Source organism: Megalobrama amblycephala, linkage group LG8 (assembly GCF_018812025.1).
Source record: "Megalobrama amblycephala isolate DHTTF-2021 linkage group LG8, ASM1881202v1, whole genome shotgun sequence".
NCBI lineage: Eukaryota > Metazoa > Chordata > Actinopteri > Cypriniformes > Xenocyprididae > Megalobrama > Megalobrama amblycephala.
In genome coordinates, this window is record NC_063051.1 from 931,032 (window position 1) to 950,477 (window position 19,446).

Genomic DNA, 19,446 nt, shown 5'->3' on the forward strand with positions numbered 1-19,446 from the left:
AAATAGTATAGACAAATTTTACATATCATCAAAAAAAAAAAAATGCTTCTAAAAATTATTTTCATGATTTGTTATTACAACTTTTTTTCTTTGGTCAAATCAACTTAGATAATTAATGTGGTTCAGATAACATATTATGAGTTTCTATTTGTTAAATCAATCTCTATCATTGTAACTCAATTTTTTTATTTCAATCAACTCAAAAACAACGGTATACAGTTTTTTCAGGATTCTTTGATGAATGGAAAGTTCAAAAGAAGAGCATTTATCTGAAATAGAAATTTTTAAACATTACACACTACCGTTCAAAAGTTTTGGGTCAGTAAGATTTATTTATTTTTTGGAAAGAAATTAATACTTTTATTCAGCAAGGATGGATTCAATTGATCAAAAGCGACAGTAAAGACATTTATAATGTTACAAAAGCTTTCCATTTCAGATAAATGATGTTCTTTAGAACTTTCTGTTCATCAAAGAATTCTGAAAAAAAATGTACACATCTGCTTTCAACATTGATGATAGTAATACACGTTTCTTGAGCAGCATGATTTCTGAAGGATCATGTGACACTGAAGACTGGAGTAATGATGCTGAAAATACAGCTTTGATCACAGGAATAAGTTATATGTTAAAATATATTCACATAGAAAACAGTTATTTTAAATTGTAATAATATTTCACAATATTACTGTTTTTGTTGTATTTTGGAAATGCAATAAAATAAATGCAGCCTTGATAAACAAAAGAGACTTCTTCAAAAACCAAAAAAAAAAAAAATCTTACCGATCTCAAACTTTAGTGTGTGTGTGTACAGTATCTATATCTCTGAAGTAACAATTTTCCACACAAGGCAAATGCAGCTTTAAGAAGGAGCCTTGAGAATGAATTAATTTATCTTTATTCTATTATAATAAGCCCAGAAATAATCAACAATAAAACCTTATATACAAATCATAGCGAACAGAACAGGTTGTGTGAAGAGCACATGCAGGTCAGAGGATCACAGGATCAGCGCAACACATACAGTAATATATCAACGTCAGCAAAGTACAAGAAACATTAAACAAATATACATCCAGTAACAAACCACATGATGCTCCAGAGACAGTTTCTAGTGCCGGAAGAAAAGAAGTTAGAAACTCACAGGACACTGAAATTCATAAGTTAATAATGTGATTTCTTTTAGTAACAGTAGCATTATAATGTGCTATAATATTTTCGCTAATTTCATAGTTCACTTTTAAATCGCTTTAGGGGTTTTTCAATTCAAACAGGTGGATTTGCAGTACTTTGTACTCGTATAAAAAGTAAGGGGTTAGTTTTTCTGCAGTTTTAGTACAATAGCATGTATCTTAATTCATTTTAATGTAGTTAACATTTATTTAATGATTCATTTTTTTATATTTATATTATCGCAATATTCAATCAAATCAACGTTCTCTGTCGTATGCTACACATTTGAGCAGATGCAGTGTCATCCGGGTGTATATACGGTACTGCAGAACTGGTTTGAGTAGTGTGATAATATGCGATTCCAAACACAGATGTTTTAAAATAAATCTTTGCTGGGTCTTGGTTTTCAGTGCAGTGCTGTTGTGAAGAAAAGGAAAGTGAATGAAAGAACTGAGCCTCTCAGGTGGAGAGCAAGAAAGAGACAAAAGTGTTTTTCTTGGATTGATTTGAAGCAAACATTTCCAGTAAGATTGCTGCTCCCTGCTGATTGGTCCTGCAGTTCTTGGCTCGGTCATGTGATTCCTGTCGACCGCACACGTCTGAGGCGCAGCGGGAGACAGACGGGCTGGAGCGCTGACGAGCAGATGCTGCCCTCTAGAGGTAATCCAGCTCAAGTGCATGACTCAACGCCTCCAGATCCGCCCGGCACGTCACTCTCCAGAACGGCATGTTCTTCTGCAGGACACGAGAAAGTAACCAAGTTAAAGTTTATACAATACCAACTTGTAAAGCTTGACATATGAAATATCTAATTTTCTAAAATTCAAGTTTATTGACCTTTTGGAGGAGAAAAAAAATAAAAAAATCTAAAAAGCATGTGTTTTTGTTGAGTGTCATATTTGATACATCAGGCTTTTATGACTCATAGAGTCTAATATAGTAAGAAGTTGGAGCTCAAACTCGAGGAGGCCCAAACTGAACAAAAATAGGCAATTTGGTGCAGATACTAATATTTATATGACCAAAATGTAAGAAATTCTGATGCTAAATCAATGAAATCTTTATAACAGTATACCAGATACTTGCATATAAAAACTCATATAAATATCAGCCATCACTCTATATCTGGAAATAATGTCTTAGTAAGATGATATTTAAATGCTTTAGTTTTATAATCAAAGAACATATAATGCAATGCAATACAATGATGATTGAGAGATGAACAAATAAACCTTCCTCAAAAGCCTGATGGTCATATTTGACACATTTGATTTTTCTAAAAAATGATGTATGATAATCAATAAACCTCAGTTGCTTCAGTCCAGTAAGTGTTCGTCTTGAAATATTACTAATTTACAAGTTATTCTTATATTTACTTTATAAAAATCAGTAAAGATTTGCACAACTTTGCATTTTCTTGCAAATTTTGGCATTTGGGCTGTAATGTTTAGTTACAACCTAATTTTCCAAATTACCTATGGTGGTAGGAAGATATTCACGAATGTTGTTTTAAAGCTAAATCACAATGTTGTGCAAACTATAAGGCGAAGCATGTTAGGTATCGTTGGACTCGGCAAGGATTTAGGAATGTTAGGAGACTCCCATGAAAATAAGTCAACCACATCAAAATTTATGAATATTTGATTTCACCACTAGGTGGCACTGTCTCAAAACTTCTCAGACTCCTTCAGGGCATTGTGCTAATGACCCATACCGAGTTTTGTAATGATACGCAAATGCATTAAAAAAATAGCCAACACCCAAAATGGTAAAATTGGCTATCATTGGATATCAAAATTGGATATCAACTCGTCATGCTGCCCTCAATCTAACAAGATCAGTTTTATAATTTTTGGCAAAATCGTTCGTACGTTATAAGCAAAAATAGCTTATATTTTTGGACCAGTAGGTGGTGCTGTGCCAAAACACAGCATGTAGCCTCAGGTGATGCTTGTGTTGACATGTACCAAGTTTGGTCAGAATATGCTAAAGCATTGCGGAGATATAGCCTTGTGTCCAATTTGGCATGCTCTTCAAATTTGCATGTTATTCGAGAATGGTTGGGGTTATCAAAATGCTTTTAATAACTTGTTTGCCAGCATACAATGAAGATGATCTGATTTGATTTTCATGAAATTGGAGCAACTGTCTAGGAGGAGTGCGAAAAAGTTTTTTTCTTTTTTTTTTTTTCTTTCAATTTTCATAATAAATGTCAATTTTTGACATGTCAAATGTCAATCTTTGACATGTCAAATGTCAAAAATGACATGTAGGGTGTAATCAAATCATATTGAGCTAAGGTATCAGAAGAAACAAGAAGTTTGTTTCTAACCCTTTAGCGTAAACATGAGTGAAACTTTGGACAAGTGGTGGCGCTAGAGAATTTGATCTAGAGACACCAAGACACCAAGTTTGCTACAGTTGATGTTGGGACTGTTTTCTATCAGTATGCCAAATTTCATAACATTCCTGTAAGCGGTTCTATGGACTGCCATAGACTCCCAGAGCGGAAGAAGAAGAGGAATAAGAACGGCAATGGATACAATAGGTGCCATCACACATAATTACACTAAAAATACCATAATGCATGATTACTCATTCAGCATGCGTTTTGGAGTCATTCCTGCATACCTTCTTGGCGACCGTCTCCTCCTCGACACCGTCCCCTACGACCACATACACGGCTCGCCGGCCGAACCTCTGAGTCACGCGCTCAAAGCAGCTTTCTTTACCTGTAACACGTACACAACGTTAAAACTTCTGTTTCTAGATCAGGAAAACTGTGTGAAATGCAGCACTTGATGAGGCAGCGAACCTGTTTTGGTGGCGCTGTAGATGTTCTCGATGGGGAACGCTCCTCCAAGACCGTAGAGAAGCACTTTGGAGAGAGCTGGAATCAGCTGCGTGGTGGTGACCATCACGTTCACACAGTTTGGTCTGTGAAAGGAAACGTATGCAAGTTATCTCATTTGTAAAAATGATTCTTAAAGGAATAGTGCAGCCACAAATAAAACAAAAACTGGTCTGGAATTCTACATCGGAATTTCTGCAAATAGGACCTGTAAAATATACAAATTTAGAACTTTGATGAAGGAGAAGATTTTTAGTGAATAAAGGCTTGAATTTGGTTCTGTTCCTTACGCAAAGCTATTGTAGGACTTCAGAAGACTTGAAATATGGTGCACTAGTCATATGGACTACTTTTATGATGATTTTTGGTTCTTTTTGGAGCTTGACAGGTTCTGGCCACTACACTGTAAGGTTATGACACCAAAAACTACTAGCCTGACTTGTGTGAATTTTAAATATTGTTAAAGACGAGTAAACTGTCAGTAATAAAATAAGAACATATAACCAAATTACGAGCAATAGCACAAATAAATACAATAGAACAAACATTCAAATGAAATAAACAGTGCTTTTTATGTTTTTCAGGTTGGTCTAACAATAGTTTTCAGGTACAGAAATTGAATAATCGAATGTAAAATAACACTGCATAGTCTTCACTGTATAAATGAATCCTTATTAAAGTAACAAAAAGTTATCCAGACAAGAGCAGTGAGTGATTTGTTCAGTCTTTTGTTTAAAATTAAAAACAGGTAGCAGCAGGAATATTAGGCTGCTGTCACTTTAAGAGCGAAAGCATGGATCCAATATACTGTTACACGTGCGTTTTATTTTTCAAATGTTTACATTCACTTAAAGGGTACCTAATGCCCCTTTCACAAGTCTCTGGTGTCTCCAGAATGTGTCTGTGAAGTTTCAGCTCAAAATCCCCCACAGATCATTTATTATAGCTTGTCAAATTTGCTGTTTTTCTGTGTGTCCCTTTAAATGCAAATGAGCTGCTGCTCCCGGCCCCCTTTCCAGAAGAGGGCGGAGCTTTAACAGCTCAACAACAACAAAGCTGGAGAATCTCACGCAGCCAAAATGAGGATTGTTAGTGTTGGTGTTCAGCCTTACATTGTTCAAACCGGAGTCGACACTGATGGAGAGACTCAGGAAGAAGTTACAACTTTTAGAATGAAACTGCAGCGTCTTCTTGCACTTGAATATTTTAATTGTACCAGGCTTAAAAACACGTGCAAATGATGAACAGTTGTGATGATGCAGCACTGGCCCGATCGGGTAAGTGATAGTACAATCTACTGTCCCGAGCGCTGTTCACGCTGGCCATCGGGTAGTCGTTCCCTGAGCTCAGACATTCTGCTAAACCTCACTTTTGAGACTGAAATATCTTGGCATATCAAGTGCTATTATTAATCATCATCTGTTGGTGTCATCAATCTTTCATGCTGACAGGGTGATACGCTTGCCAAGCCTGTTATGTTTGAGTGACACAAAACTGCTGTAACTTGCAGTAAAATAAGTCTATTGTTAAAAGAATATTCCAGATTCAGTATCTGTGGCATGCTGTGGAAATTAGTTCCTGCTCTTAAAACTCTACGGCACACACACGTCCTGTTTACTCTTTATTTAACCCGGATTATTCCTTTATCAAAGTCCTGAATTGTTTTATGTGTATTAAAGCTCCTCACCTGGAGTTGATGAGAGCGAGGGCCTTCAGTGCCTGTGTCAGCCAAAGATCCGTCAAAACCTCCATTTCCCGCCTCAGCTGAAGCCACTCTTCCCGCTTCGGACTGCCCAACAATCCTACCATTTACAAAACCAATTTGCACAATTTTTTACAAGACCAATTTGTTTGTCACAAATTGTAAAATCAGTGTAAAGCACGGCTTTGAGTGACTCGTTGCTTTTATAAAACAACAACAGTAATATGATAAAAGACACCAATGTACAATAAATCATTGTGTGTTTCTAAAACTACAGACACTTGCATTCTGGGATTGATTGCTTGATTTGTTATTGAAATGAGAAAAAGACATTTCAATAATTTTTCTTTTTGTTATATAAAGGTCACATTAAAAGTGCATTGTAAACTGTTTACCACGCCTTCATCATTTCAAGGAACTGAAAATCCATAATAAAAATATTATTTTTTTTAATTTTTACCTTAATGATAAACCAAATTGCAACTTTCACTCATTTTGAATGTTTTTAATTGTATGTATTTATTTTCTAAAATCTCACTAGATCAAAAGAGCCTGAAACACCAAATTCTCCTTTATATATATGTATAGGGGAGAGTGGGGTAATGTGAGACATCGGGTAATGTGAGACACCCCCTGTATCTCGACAAAGGAACACATTTGTGGTTATGTGACAATTATGTTTTCAAGCCCCTCACATTTCCCCTTGGCCATGAAGGAGAGGACCTCATGGTGCTGTGCTAAGCATGTTTTTTTCACAAAAATATATTTTTTGCATATAAAAGTAAATTTTCTTGCGGTCAACTTAATCAACTGTTGTGCCAAAGCAAACTGATTCAGGTAGAAAAACTTATATCATACATGTTGATGAACTATCAACATATAAAACCATGTGATGATGCAAGCTGAAGAGTAGCCTGAATTGCTAAGAGTGATCTTTTTTTTTTTAAAATGTAGTGGTGGGGTAAAGTGAGACAAATGCTTTGGGGTAAAGTGAGACATAAGGCACAAGTTAAATTTAGTCTTAAACATATTTTAATGTAATATTACATTACATATGTTTTATTTTTAATGTCATAAACATTGTAGAAAAGCCATCATGCCTAGGCAAAACACCAGGAAGACAACCTCTGGGGCAAAACACCCCTCGAGGAGAATGATGTGGCACATGTTCCTAAAAGTGATGTGGTAAAGAAGCTGCCTCAACCTAAAAGGCCTGGAGAGATGGAGAGAGCATCTCCTCATCTTTCCCTGTAACCTTCAGGGCTGGAATGTAGAGTAGGCCTAGTTGTAGAGTATGACAGTAGGCTGATGTTCTAATACAGGTGGGTCTAGTCCTGTGTTCTGAGTCCCAGGCTGTTCTAGCTGGTTCTGATTGTGCTTTGCTCTGACCTCCAGACACTAGCTGGCTCTAAGGGTGCGTTCACACTTGTAGTTCGGTTCATTTGGTTTATTTGGTCCGGACCAAAGAAGAAAAAAAAACATTTAGTCCCGGTCCAATTAGCGTTCAGATTGGCAATTTTATCACCAAACCAAAAGATACCGAACCTTGAGTTCATTACGTTCAATACATTCACAACGTGATTGGTCAGATTTTATGATGTATTGCCTATTTTGAATTGGAACTTAAAGGTACAATCTGTAAGATATTCGCAGTAAAATATCCAAAAACCACTAGGCTAGTGTTATATATTTTGTCCAGCTGATGACTAACAATATCTCTAATGTTTTCAACTCCTTGTAAATCATGAGAAAATTCCCATTCTAAACAGTGACACGGGGCAGTGCAGTCGCCTGTCAATGACGTTGGTTACCCTTTGTTACCGCCTTTACTGACGTAGAAACCACATGACAACAGTGTCGTGGACAAATGCGGAAGTAGTGTCTAGCGTCCAGCAAACCACTAGCTTGCTTCAAGCTGTTCCTTATTTACTTCTTGCACGTTTTATGGTGGATTGTGTTACTTATTTATGGAACATAATTACTGTTTACCATCTGCCGCTGGTTCTGTCGACAAGGACAGCTCCCGTAAACCTCATACTCATGACCGGAAAAGCGGAAGCGGCGCCGGTGACTGTGTCATAATAAAAGTCCCGCTGCTCGTGAGGCGTGTGTTGATCAATCGCTCCAGCTCCTCGTTCAGCTCCACAACACTCGCTCCTGCTCTGCTTCATACTACAGTAACGTTAATAATCGCATCCATGAACATGAATTCTTCCCGACTCCAATCCCTATTCTTTTGCACCGTCCGTTGAGATGGAGACCACATGTCCCAAGTTTCTGCTCTAAAATTTGGAGCCATCAAACTACGCCTTTGTTTTGAATAGGCTTCTAGCGACCTCTAGCGGAAAAAAATATTACAGATTGTACCTTTAACAAACATCCAAAACAATGCTGTGTGCTGAGGTAAATGCGCTTTTTGTGTGTGCGTAGCCTGCATGTGATGGTATTTTGACCAGCTGGGAACTCATGAAGAGCTCATAAAATGTGTAAAGTAGTCAAAATAGCGGCGGGAATCCATCCGTTACACACACAAACGAGACGCGCGTCTGATGCCTGTGATGGGCAAACTTGCGACTATGACAAGAAAAACCAACATGCGTGAGGATTCTATCCTTTTTAGAGTTTCTTTTTAGGCAGCGTTCACATATGTTCAAATGAACCGCGCTAACTGAGCAATCGCACAAGGGTTTGTTTTAATCGAACCAAACATGACAAGTGTGAACGCACCCTAAGGGTCCTGTGTTCTGACCCCCAGACTGTGTTCTAATCTTACTGGTTCTATCTGTCATTTGAATGTTAATTAAAATATTTTGAATTATATTATGTTGTATTTGATTTTGTTCAAAGTTACTTTCAAGTGTTTAGGAAAAAAAGTGCTTAATTGACCAATCCCCATGATTTTGTTACTAGTCCGACATTAGTTCTGGAATGTGTGGTTGTCAGACTAGCTGTCAGGATTCAAACGGTTACAACAAGTGTTGTTATGGTAGTTTCACAGTGGAAAAAGTAAGTGGATCAGTTTACCCCCAGCTGGTTCACTTTACCCCCTTGATTTTTGTGGTCTGTCTCAGTTTACCCCTAAACTGGGGTAAAGTGAGACACAAGATGACTTTTTTAAAAACAATCATATTTTCATGGATCTTCATCCTGAATACATTCTGATCATTTCCATGGCTAGGAAACATCCTGAATTAATGGGAAAGGTGTACATTTTACTGATATATCATTTTAGCTCGCTTAGAGGGGAGCAAATGTAAAAACTGTCCCACTTTACCCCACTCTCCCCTATATAATATAAAATAAATATATTTAAATAATGAATATTTCAATATTAATATTTAAAGTGCTCTTATTATCAATAAAATTATATATATATATATATATATATATATATATATATATATATTTAAATAATGAATATTTTAATATTAATATTTAAAGTGCTGTCATTATCAATAAAAGGCTAATGAACTATATTACGTGCTGCAAGAATTATTGCAATAATAATATTGTAATTATTTCTTATTATTAATGATATCAATAATAATAAAATTAATAATTAATAATATAAATTATTACTACTTTTATTATTATTTTGATCATAATTTTCTACCTAGTAACAGTTCTTTAGCCTAACTGTACAATGTTTGCAGTTGATGCATTAATATACTCGTCAGCTGAAGTGCGGTTACAGGTGTGTGTACAGCTTCAGCTATTTTACAACGGCTTCCAATGTGGTTCAACCAATCAGATTTCAGAAGCGGAACGGTCTGTTTTATAATAGTCATTTCAGGCCCTAATTACGCTTGTAGTCACAGCAGTGAGAGCAGGTGTGTTGAATGCTGCAGTGTTCTCTTCTCACCTCCTACATTGTTCTTGTAGGTGTTGTAGATCTCTTTCACTCGCCGGTAGCGGAAGGCAAGTTTCCTCATCCAGTCGACCCCGCCGTGAACACCTGAGCCCAAGCAGAGCGTGCCTCCACCTGCTGGGGTCTGGAAGCCATCTGTGCCAAAGTTATACGTGCTGCAAGTACAGACACACATACGGTCAGCTTTAGATCCGCTCTACACCCACCAAACACTCAACTACATTATTATTTCTACTAACGTGCTCCTAAAAGCGTGATTAATATCCGTCGTAAAATGTCTGGAACCAGAGCGAGGGTCTGTCTCGAAACTGAGATAAGAAACTATAATGTTTTATAACCAGTATGTCAGCGTACCATTACAGTATGTAAAAGGAATAGTTCACCTTAAAATGAGAATTCTGTCTTTATTTATTCACCATGTCATTTCACAAAAGGAAATTAATGAAATATTATTTTAATATGCTGCTTTTTTATATAGCATCAGTTCATAGTAAATAAATAAACTGGGGGGGGGGGAAAGTAAATTCAAATAACATATTGTCAGTACAAATAAAAAAAAAAAGATTTTAAAATAAATTAAAATAAAACATATTTACTAAATTACATAAGACTGCTTTTATTGTACTTTTTTGTGTTTTTGTACTTTTGGAGCTTTCTGGAAAAAAATATTCCTTCTGCTCTTTCATATAGCATCAGTTCATTGTAAATTAATTAATGCATTAATTCATTAATTAATTTAAAAAAATCAGTTAATTGAAATAATTTTAAAATAAACTAAATTAAAAGATATTTACTAAATCATATAGACTGTTTTTATGGTACTTTGAGTATTTTTGTACTTTGAGCAAAAGTACAAAATATTATTTTTAATATAGTATTTTTAATATTTCTTCTGCTTTTTCATATAGCATCAGTTTATAGTAAGTAAATAAATGAATAAATAAGATATTGATATTTTCAGTAAAAATCAACAACACTTTAAAATAAGTAAAACATTTACTAAATCATATAGACTGCTTTTATTGTACTGTTTTGTACTTTTGGAGCTTTTAAAAAAATCATATATATATATATATATATATATATATATATATATATATATATATATATATATATATATATATATATATATATTATTTTTTTTTTTTTTTTTTTTTTTTTTTTTAATATTCATATAGCATCAGTTCATAGTAAATAAATGCATAGACTGAAAAAAAAATCAGTAAATTAAAATAAGATATTTTGAGTAAAAATCAATAAAATATTTTTAAATAAATTACAATCAAATATATTTACTAAATCATATAGACTGCTTTTACTGTGCTTTCTTTTTAGTATTTTTGGAGTTTGACAGATGTGGTCACAAGCTATAATAAATGGTCTCATTTTGTGTTTTTAATGGAAATTTGTGTTTGAAATGAGAGGGTTAGTCAATTCAGAACAGAAATTTGATTTTCAAGAAGACCGTTCCTTTAATAATTCTGTGGACATGCTGTTAAATGTGTGATTAATGTCCATCATAAAGAGTCTGGAAGCAACAACCTTTAATACTCAACATGTCAGTAGCATGCCATTATGTGAAGAAAAGGATCCCTTTATGGCACATAATATGGATTTTATTAGAAATGCTCATATTGTTGCTCACTTGGCTAGATGAAGGAAAGTCATACGCTACCTCAAGTCCTGCCCATTGTCATCCGAGGCCACATCATCGATGTGAACTTGGTCACATTCCTGGGAAATGAAAGGAAAGCAGATATGCATGAGGTGGATACGTTACAGCCGACGAAGTGATGTACTGTGTATAGACAGGTTCACCCGTCGCCGAGCCTCAGGGAACGACGATGAGAGTGAGAGTGAAGTATTAAAAAAGAAGGAACAGGCCACCACGACCCAAGACGTTCAGGCGCCTTTAACACTGGAGGGTAAAATATCAGAAAGATGGCAGACAGAACCTCACCATCCAAACCAGATATCATGCGTTAATTAGCTTTCGTCTTGGCTGAGTTTGCACGTACGACTGCCAGTATACACTAATTACAATGGTTGATGTATAAGCTGAACATCTGCTCTGTACTTGAGATAATTATCTAGTGTGCTTCTCCATGTTGTTTTAGCAATGCATAAATTGAATAAAGATTTGGAATCGCGTAGTCTTACAAACTGAATTACGCTAATCAACGCAAAACAATTACTCAGCCTTTAGCACTGACAAAAGACATCCATGCTCTCCTATTGTTTTTCATTTTGTTCACTGATATGCCTCAACATGTCATGTTTTATATCATGGTGCCGACCTCCCACTGACTTCTATTGTTCTTAAATTACTGTAATTATAACTAGATTTTTTTCAAGTGCTAGGATGGATTCCTACAGAGCCACACACATGACATGCAAGAAAAAAAGTATATCGTGTGCACAATTTACTAATTCATTCCCTGGATTCGCTAAATCGCGCGCACGATTTACTATTTTGTTCTCTCAATTTGCTAAATTCTGCACTCGATTTAGTAATTTGTTCCCTGGATTCGCTAAATCGCGCGCACGATTTACTATTTTGTTCCTTCAATTTGCTAAATTGTGCGCACGATTTACTATTTCGTTCCCTCGATTTGCTAAATTGTGCGCTCGATTTATTATTTCGTTATCTCGATTTGCTAAATTGTGCGCTCGATTTACTATTTCGTTCTCTCGATTTGTTAAATTGTGTTCACGATTTACTAATTCATTCCCTGGATTTGCTAAATCGCGCGCACTATTTACTATTTTGTTCCTTCGATTTGCTAAATTGTGCACACGATTTACTATTTCGTTCTCTCGTGTGCATAATTTAGTAATTTGTTCCCTGGATTCGCTAAATCGCGTGCACGATTTACTATTTCGTTCCTTCGATTTGCTAAATTGTGCACACGATTTACTATTTCGTTCTCTCGATTTGCTAAATTGTGTTCACGATTTACTAATTCATTTCCTGGATTCGCTAAATCGCGCGCACTATTTACTATTTTGTTCCTTCGATTTGCTAAATTGTGCGCTCGATTTACTATTTTATTCTCTCGATTTGCTAAATTCTGCGCTCGATTTACTATTTTGTTCCCTCAATTTGCTAAATTGTGTGCATAATTTAGTAATTTGTTCCCTGGATTCGCTAAATCGCGTGCACGATTTACTATTTCGTTCCTTCGATTTGCTAAATAGTGCGCACGATTTACTATTTCGTTCCTTCGATTTGCTAAATAGTGCTCACGATTTACTATTTCGTTCCTTCGATTTGCTAAATAGTGCGCACGATTTACTATTTTGTTCCTTCGATTTGCTAAATTGTGTGCACGATTTACCATTTCGTTTCTTCGATTTGCTAAATAATGCGCACGATTTACTATTTCGTTCTCTCGATTTGCTAAATTGTGCGCTCGATTTACTATTTCGTTCTCTCGATTTGTTAAATTGTGCACACGATTGACTATTTTGTTCTCTTGATTTGCTAAATTGTGCGCTCGATTTACTATTTTGTTCCCTCAATTTGCTAAATTGTGCGCTCGATTTATTATTTCGTTATCTCGATTTGCTAAATTGTGCGCTCGATTTACTATTTCGTTCTCTTGATTTGTTAAATTGTGCGCTCGATTTACTATTTTGTTCTCTCAATTTGCTAAATTATGCGCTCGATTTACTATTTTGTTCTCTCGATTTGTTAAATTGTGTGCTCGATTTACTATTTTGTTCCCTCAATTTGCTAAATTGTGCGCATGATTTACTATTTCGTTCCCTCGATTTGCTAAATTGTGTGCTCGATTTACTATTTCGTTCTCTCGATTTGTTAAATTGTGTGCACGATTTACTATTTTGTTCTCTCGATTTGTTAAATTGTGTGCTCGATTTACTATTTTGTTCCCTCAATTTGCTAAATTGTGCGCATGATTTACTATTTCGTTCCCTCGATTTGCTAAATTGTGTGCTCGATTTACTATTTCGTTCCCTCGATTTGCTAAATTGTGCGCTCGATTTACTATTTTGTTCTCTCAATTTGCTAAATTATGCGCTCGATTTACTATTTTGTTCCCTCAATTTGCTAAATTGTGCGCTCGATTTACTATTTCGTTATCTCAATTTGTTAAATTCTGCGCTCGATTTACTATTTTGTTCCCTCAATTTGCTAAATTGTGCGCTCGATTTACTATTTCGTTATCTCAATTTGTTAAATTCTGCGCTCGATTTACTATTTTGTTCCCTCAATTTGCTAAATTGTGTGCATAATTTAGTAATTTGTTCCCTGGATTCGCTAAATCGCGTGCACGATTTACTATTTCGTTCCTTCGATTTGCTAAATAGTGCGCACGATTTACTATTTCGTTCCTTCGATTTGCTAAATAGTGCGCACGATTTACTATTTCGTTCCTTCGATTTGCTAAATAGTGCGCATGATTTACTATTTTGTTCCTTCGATTTGCTAAATTTTGTGCACGATTTACCATTTCGTTTCTTCGATTTGCTAAATAATGCGCACGATTTACTATTTCGTTCTCTCGATTTGCTAAATTGTGCGCTCGATTTACTATTTCGTTCTCTCGATTTGCTAAATTGTGCGCTCGATTTACTATTTCGTTCTCTCGATTTGTTAAATTGTGCACACGATTTACTATTTTGTTCTCTCGATTTGTTAAATTGTGTGCTCGATTTACTATTTTGTTCCCTCAATTTGCTAAATTGTGCGCATGATTTACTATTTCGTTCCCTCGATTTGCTAAATTGTGCGCTCGATTTACTATTTCGTTCTCTCGATTTGTTAAATTGTGCACACGATTTACTATTTTGTTCTCTCGATTTGTTAAATTGTGTGCTCGATTTACTATTTTGTTCCCTCAATTTGCTAAATTGTGCGCATGATTTACTATTTCGTTCCCTCGATTTGCTAAATTGTGTGCTCGATTTGCTATTTCGTTCCCTCGATTTGCTAAATTGTGCGCTCGATTTACTATTTTGTTCTCTCAATTTGCTAAATTATGCGCTCGATTTACTATTTTGTTCCCTCAATTTGCCAAATTGTGCGCTCGATTTACTATTTCGTTATCTCAATTTGTTAAATTCTGCGCTCGATTTACTATTTTGTTCCCTCAATTTGCTAAATTGTGCACAATTTAGTAATTTGTTCCCTGGATTCGTTAAATTGCGCGCACGATTTACTATTTCGTTCCCTCGATTTGCTAAATTGTGCATTCGATATACTATTTCGTTCCCTTGATTTGCTAAATTGCGCGCACGATTTACTATTTCGTTCCCTCGATTTGCTAAATTGTGCATTCGATATACTATTTCGTTCCCCTGATTTGCTAAATTGTGCACTTGATTTACTATTTCGTTCCCTCGATTTGCTAAATTGTGCACTCGATTTACTATTTCGTTCCCTTGATTTGCTAAATTGTGTGCAAGATTTACTATTTCGTTCTCTCGATTTGCTAAATTGTGCACACGATTTATAAATCATATGCATGATTTATAAATCGAGGGAACGAATTACTAAATCATGCGCACGATTTAGCCTACTCTTTTTCCCTACATGTCATGTGCGGGGCTCCGTAGATTCCTTCTTCAATGTTCTTTTATTCTTTTATGCATGAAATTTGTTTTCCAACCACATATCTCTGATATTAATCACCCATCCCAAATTTTGCTTTTCACCATTGAATTATTCTGCTACCCAGATATCTTCTCTACCAGACATTAATTAGATTTTTCTGATTAATTAAAGCATTAAATGACCACATTAGGCCATCAATCACACCTGTATTTCTAAGCTGTTGACCTCGTGCAGTTATTTTGCCCGCGGCAGCTTTCTGTTCCCCATCTGACAGATCGATTGAACTGGAGCAGTGTTTGAATGCTGAATGATGCCTTGGACTATTTGAGGGCAATTACAGGGAAAACAGAACAAGAGGGAAGGAGCTGTCATTAAAACCTGTGCCCTCCGCCCCTGGGCTGTTGTTCCTCCCCGGGACAAATCTTCTTTTCAGTTGCAGCCACACACCACTAATTAAGCACTCAAATGTTGTCATTTTTTTGCACCACCTCCTCGAAAGCTTTTAAAGCATCTAATCTCTTCTTTCTTCATGCAGAGGGCAAACCGAGGTCTTTTCACACACTGACTCTGCATATACTGAACAAACACTCTCATGTCCTAAATTCACTTTTCTTGTTTGTTTTGAAAGTTTACCAGTCGTAAATATTTATGACCACCCATGAATCTGTATTTTGCATTGTAAATGCTAGCAAATTATTACTTTTATTCAGCAAATATGCATTAAATTGATCAAAATGACAGTGAAGATGTTTATAATGTTACAAAAGATTTCCATTTCCCATTTCTATTTCCTATTAATCAAAGAGTCCTGAAAAATCTATCTTGCTTTCCACAAAAATCAGCATATTAGAATGATTTCTGAAGGATCATGTGACACTGAAGACTGGAGTAATGATGCTGAAAATTCAGCTTTGCATTACAAAAATAAATTACATTTTACAATATATTCACATAGAAAACAGCTATTTTAGATTGTAATAATATTTCACAATATTAGTTTTACTGTATTTTGGATCAAATAAATGCAGCCTTGGTGACATTACAAAAGCTAAAACTTTTAAAGTTTAATATATTAATATTAAATAATGTATATAACAAATTATATATATATACATAATAAATGAAATGAAAGCATTATCTAATTAGCAAAAATACTTAACAAATGAAGTCATGAGGGGTGGGGAATATGTAGAGCTTTGTGATTGACAGCTCTTACTTCTCTAACAGGTGCAGATTCTGACCAACAAGATCACATGGCTCTCTGGAATACTTGATTCTGATTGGTCAATCACAGCGTTCTGCTGCCATTCATTTTTTTTTATTTTTTTTTATGAACTGACTGTGAACTTTTCTGCTAGTTTCATCTCTAATACCACACTGTGCTCTCTTTCTACTTACATTATAAAATAATTTACCTGTATTTTTATAAGCGACATCATTTTTACAACACAATGGCATTAAAAATCGCAAGTGATTTTGTTGTTGGTTCTGAGGTTTTGCTCACCTCCAGGTCATTGAAAAACAGACGTGAGTCAGCCAAGTTGAAGATCATCTCCTCCATCCACAAGCCCAGAGAAACAGCCTTGCCAGAGTCCTGGATCAAAACATAAAGAGCACATCAAATTAGTTTTCATACCTGAACTTTGCGCAGGAGTGACAGGTAATGACTGTATAATCTCACTCTGAGTAGGAGCGTGCGGTACAACAGGTTTTTGTCTGACAAGAATGCTGATCACTCAGCGCAGTCATTGTGGTTTTAATCAGAAGCATGTCAAACTACAGCTATTTCTCTTTCTCTCTTGTTCTCTCTTCATTCTGTAGCTGAAGCCACATGCTAACATAAGCTAAGTCATTGTGCGCACTAGCTAACAGGCCGCTTAACGCCTACATTTGGCAGTTGATCAAGCTTCAGGTGTCAGCCAGAGGTTAGTGTCAGATTAACTGCGGAACGTCTCTTCATCTACACCTAATCATTGTTAGCGAATGCTATAGCCAGAGGAGCTGTGAGTTTGTCCTGCTTTATTTAAGATAATAACCCATAATCTACCGCCATGAATGGACGACTTTATTACAGGTGGCAGTCAAACGCAGAATAATAGATGTACCACTTTAGAATTACAAATGAACATTTTAGAGTGGATTTTAGGACGGACTGTAAAAAGTTACGAGACATATGGTAAAACAAAAACATACTTTTTTTTCTTGCCAAAATGTTGTAATTTTTGTTTCAACAATAGAAACTGAAATTAGCATGGTTTAAAGAAATCTGTTTTTTAAAAAGAAAATCTTCAGAGGCAAACTCATGTGTAAATGTATCATCAAAACAATGTAAAAAATATAAAAGATATAATATATCTGTAATATTGTAAATATTTATGATTCATCCTTAATTTTTTATTTTTTTTATTTTGACCAATACATATATATATATATATACACATACACAGTACAGTTCAAAAGTTTGGAACCACTAAGATTTTTAATGTTTTTAAAAGAAGTTTCGTCTGCTCACCAAGGCTACATTTATTTAATTAAAAATACAGTAAAAAAACAGTAATATTGTGAAATATTATTACAATTTCAAATAACTTTTTTCTATTTGAATATATTTCACAAAGTAATTTATTCCTGTGATCAAAGCTGAATTTTCAGCATCGTTACTCCAGTCTTCAGTGTCACATGATCCTTCAGAAATCATTCTAATATGCTGATCTGCTGCTTAAGAAACATTTAATGTGTACAATTGTACAAAATATTTGTGTACAATATTTTTTTCAGGATTATTTGATGAATAGAAAGTTCAAAAGAACAGTGTTTATCTGAAATCTAATCTTTTGTAACATTATAAATGTCTTTACTGCCACTTTTGATTGATTTAATGCATCCTTGCTGAATAAAAGTATTCATTTCTTTAATTTCTTTAAAAAAAAAAATAAATAAAAATTCTTACTGACCCCAAACTTTTGAACGGTAGTGTATAATGCTACAGAAGCTTTGTATTTCAGATAAATGCTGTTCTTTTGAACTTTCTATTCATCAAGGAATCCTGAAAAAAAAAGTACACAACTGTTTTCAACATTGAAAATAATCATAAATGTTTCTTGAGCAGCAAATCAGCATATTAGAATGATTTCTGAAGGATCATGTGACACTGAAGACTGGAGTAACGATGCTGAAAATTCAGCTTTGCATCACAGGAATAAATTACTTTGTGAAATATAAATAAATATAAAAATAAATTGTAATAATATTTCACAATATTACTGTTTTTTACTGTATTTTTAATTAAATAAATGTAGCCTTGGTGAGCAGACGAAACTTCTTTTAAAAACATTAAAAATCTTAGTGGTTCCAAACTTTTGGACTGTACTGTATATTATATATATATATATATATATATATATATATATATATATATATATATATATATATATATATATATATATATATATATGCATATTTAATTCATTTTATATTTCATATATTAATCAATCAATATATAAATATAATATAAAATAATATATATTAACTATATATATTATATTATTTATGTATTAGTGCAGTCAAATCGATTAACTGTGATTAATTGCATCTAACATAAAAGTTTGTTTACATAATGTCTATATATATATATCTATATATATATATATATATATATATATATATACACATACACATTGTATACACAAACACACACACACATATAAATATAATATAAACATTATGTAAACACAAACTTTTATATATAATATATATATATATACACGTATATGTATACGTATATATATATACGTATATGTCATTCTTCATTTTTATTATATATTATTATATAACTTATTTATCCATCTATAATTTTTTAAATGTATTATTATTATTATTATTATTATTATTATTATTATTATTATTATTATTATGGCCATAAATGGTTGGGATAATTTGGAAAAACATAGCTTTGTTATGTGTGTACATATTGATCAAGGATAAATGACATGTGGAATGGTAAAGAGACTCCAACATCCTCTGACGTTCACCTCAGCTTAAAAAAAAAAAAAAAAAAAAAAAAAAAAAAAAAAACACTTTAGAAAACGGGCGTCTTTCAACACTCAGAGTGGTTTTGTATGGAGTAGGCCGAGTCTTGCTGTGGGCCAATCACAGCTCAAACATGCTGTTTACAGTGATGGGCTTATGGCTTTGACATGAAGTACGTATAAAAAAAGCGTGTTAAATATCCTGTTACTTAAAGATGCGAAATCTGAGCCAACACAATCGCGGCT

The 19,446-nt window shown here is 34.4% G+C and overlaps 1 protein-coding gene across 1 annotated transcript in view; it reads right to left on the reverse strand.

Annotated features, from left to right (window-relative positions):
- Positions 1–881: 881 nt before the first annotated feature.
- eya2 (EYA transcriptional coactivator and phosphatase 2) overlaps positions 882–19,446 on the reverse strand; it is a 48,220-nt gene continuing 29,655 nt past the window's right edge. The window contains exons 10-16 of the mRNA XM_048198615.1: positions 16,677–16,766; positions 11,270–11,328; positions 9,589–9,749; positions 5,712–5,826; positions 3,989–4,110; positions 3,805–3,905; positions 882–1,908 (exon numbers count right to left, since the gene is read on the reverse strand). Of these exons, the coding sequence (XP_048054572.1) occupies positions 1,828–1,908; positions 3,805–3,905; positions 3,989–4,110; positions 5,712–5,826; positions 9,589–9,749; positions 11,270–11,328; positions 16,677–16,766 (729 nt within the window). The 3' untranslated portion in view covers positions 882–1,827. The remainder of the gene's footprint in view (positions 1,909–3,804; positions 3,906–3,988; positions 4,111–5,711; positions 5,827–9,588; positions 9,750–11,269; positions 11,329–16,676; positions 16,767–19,446) is intronic.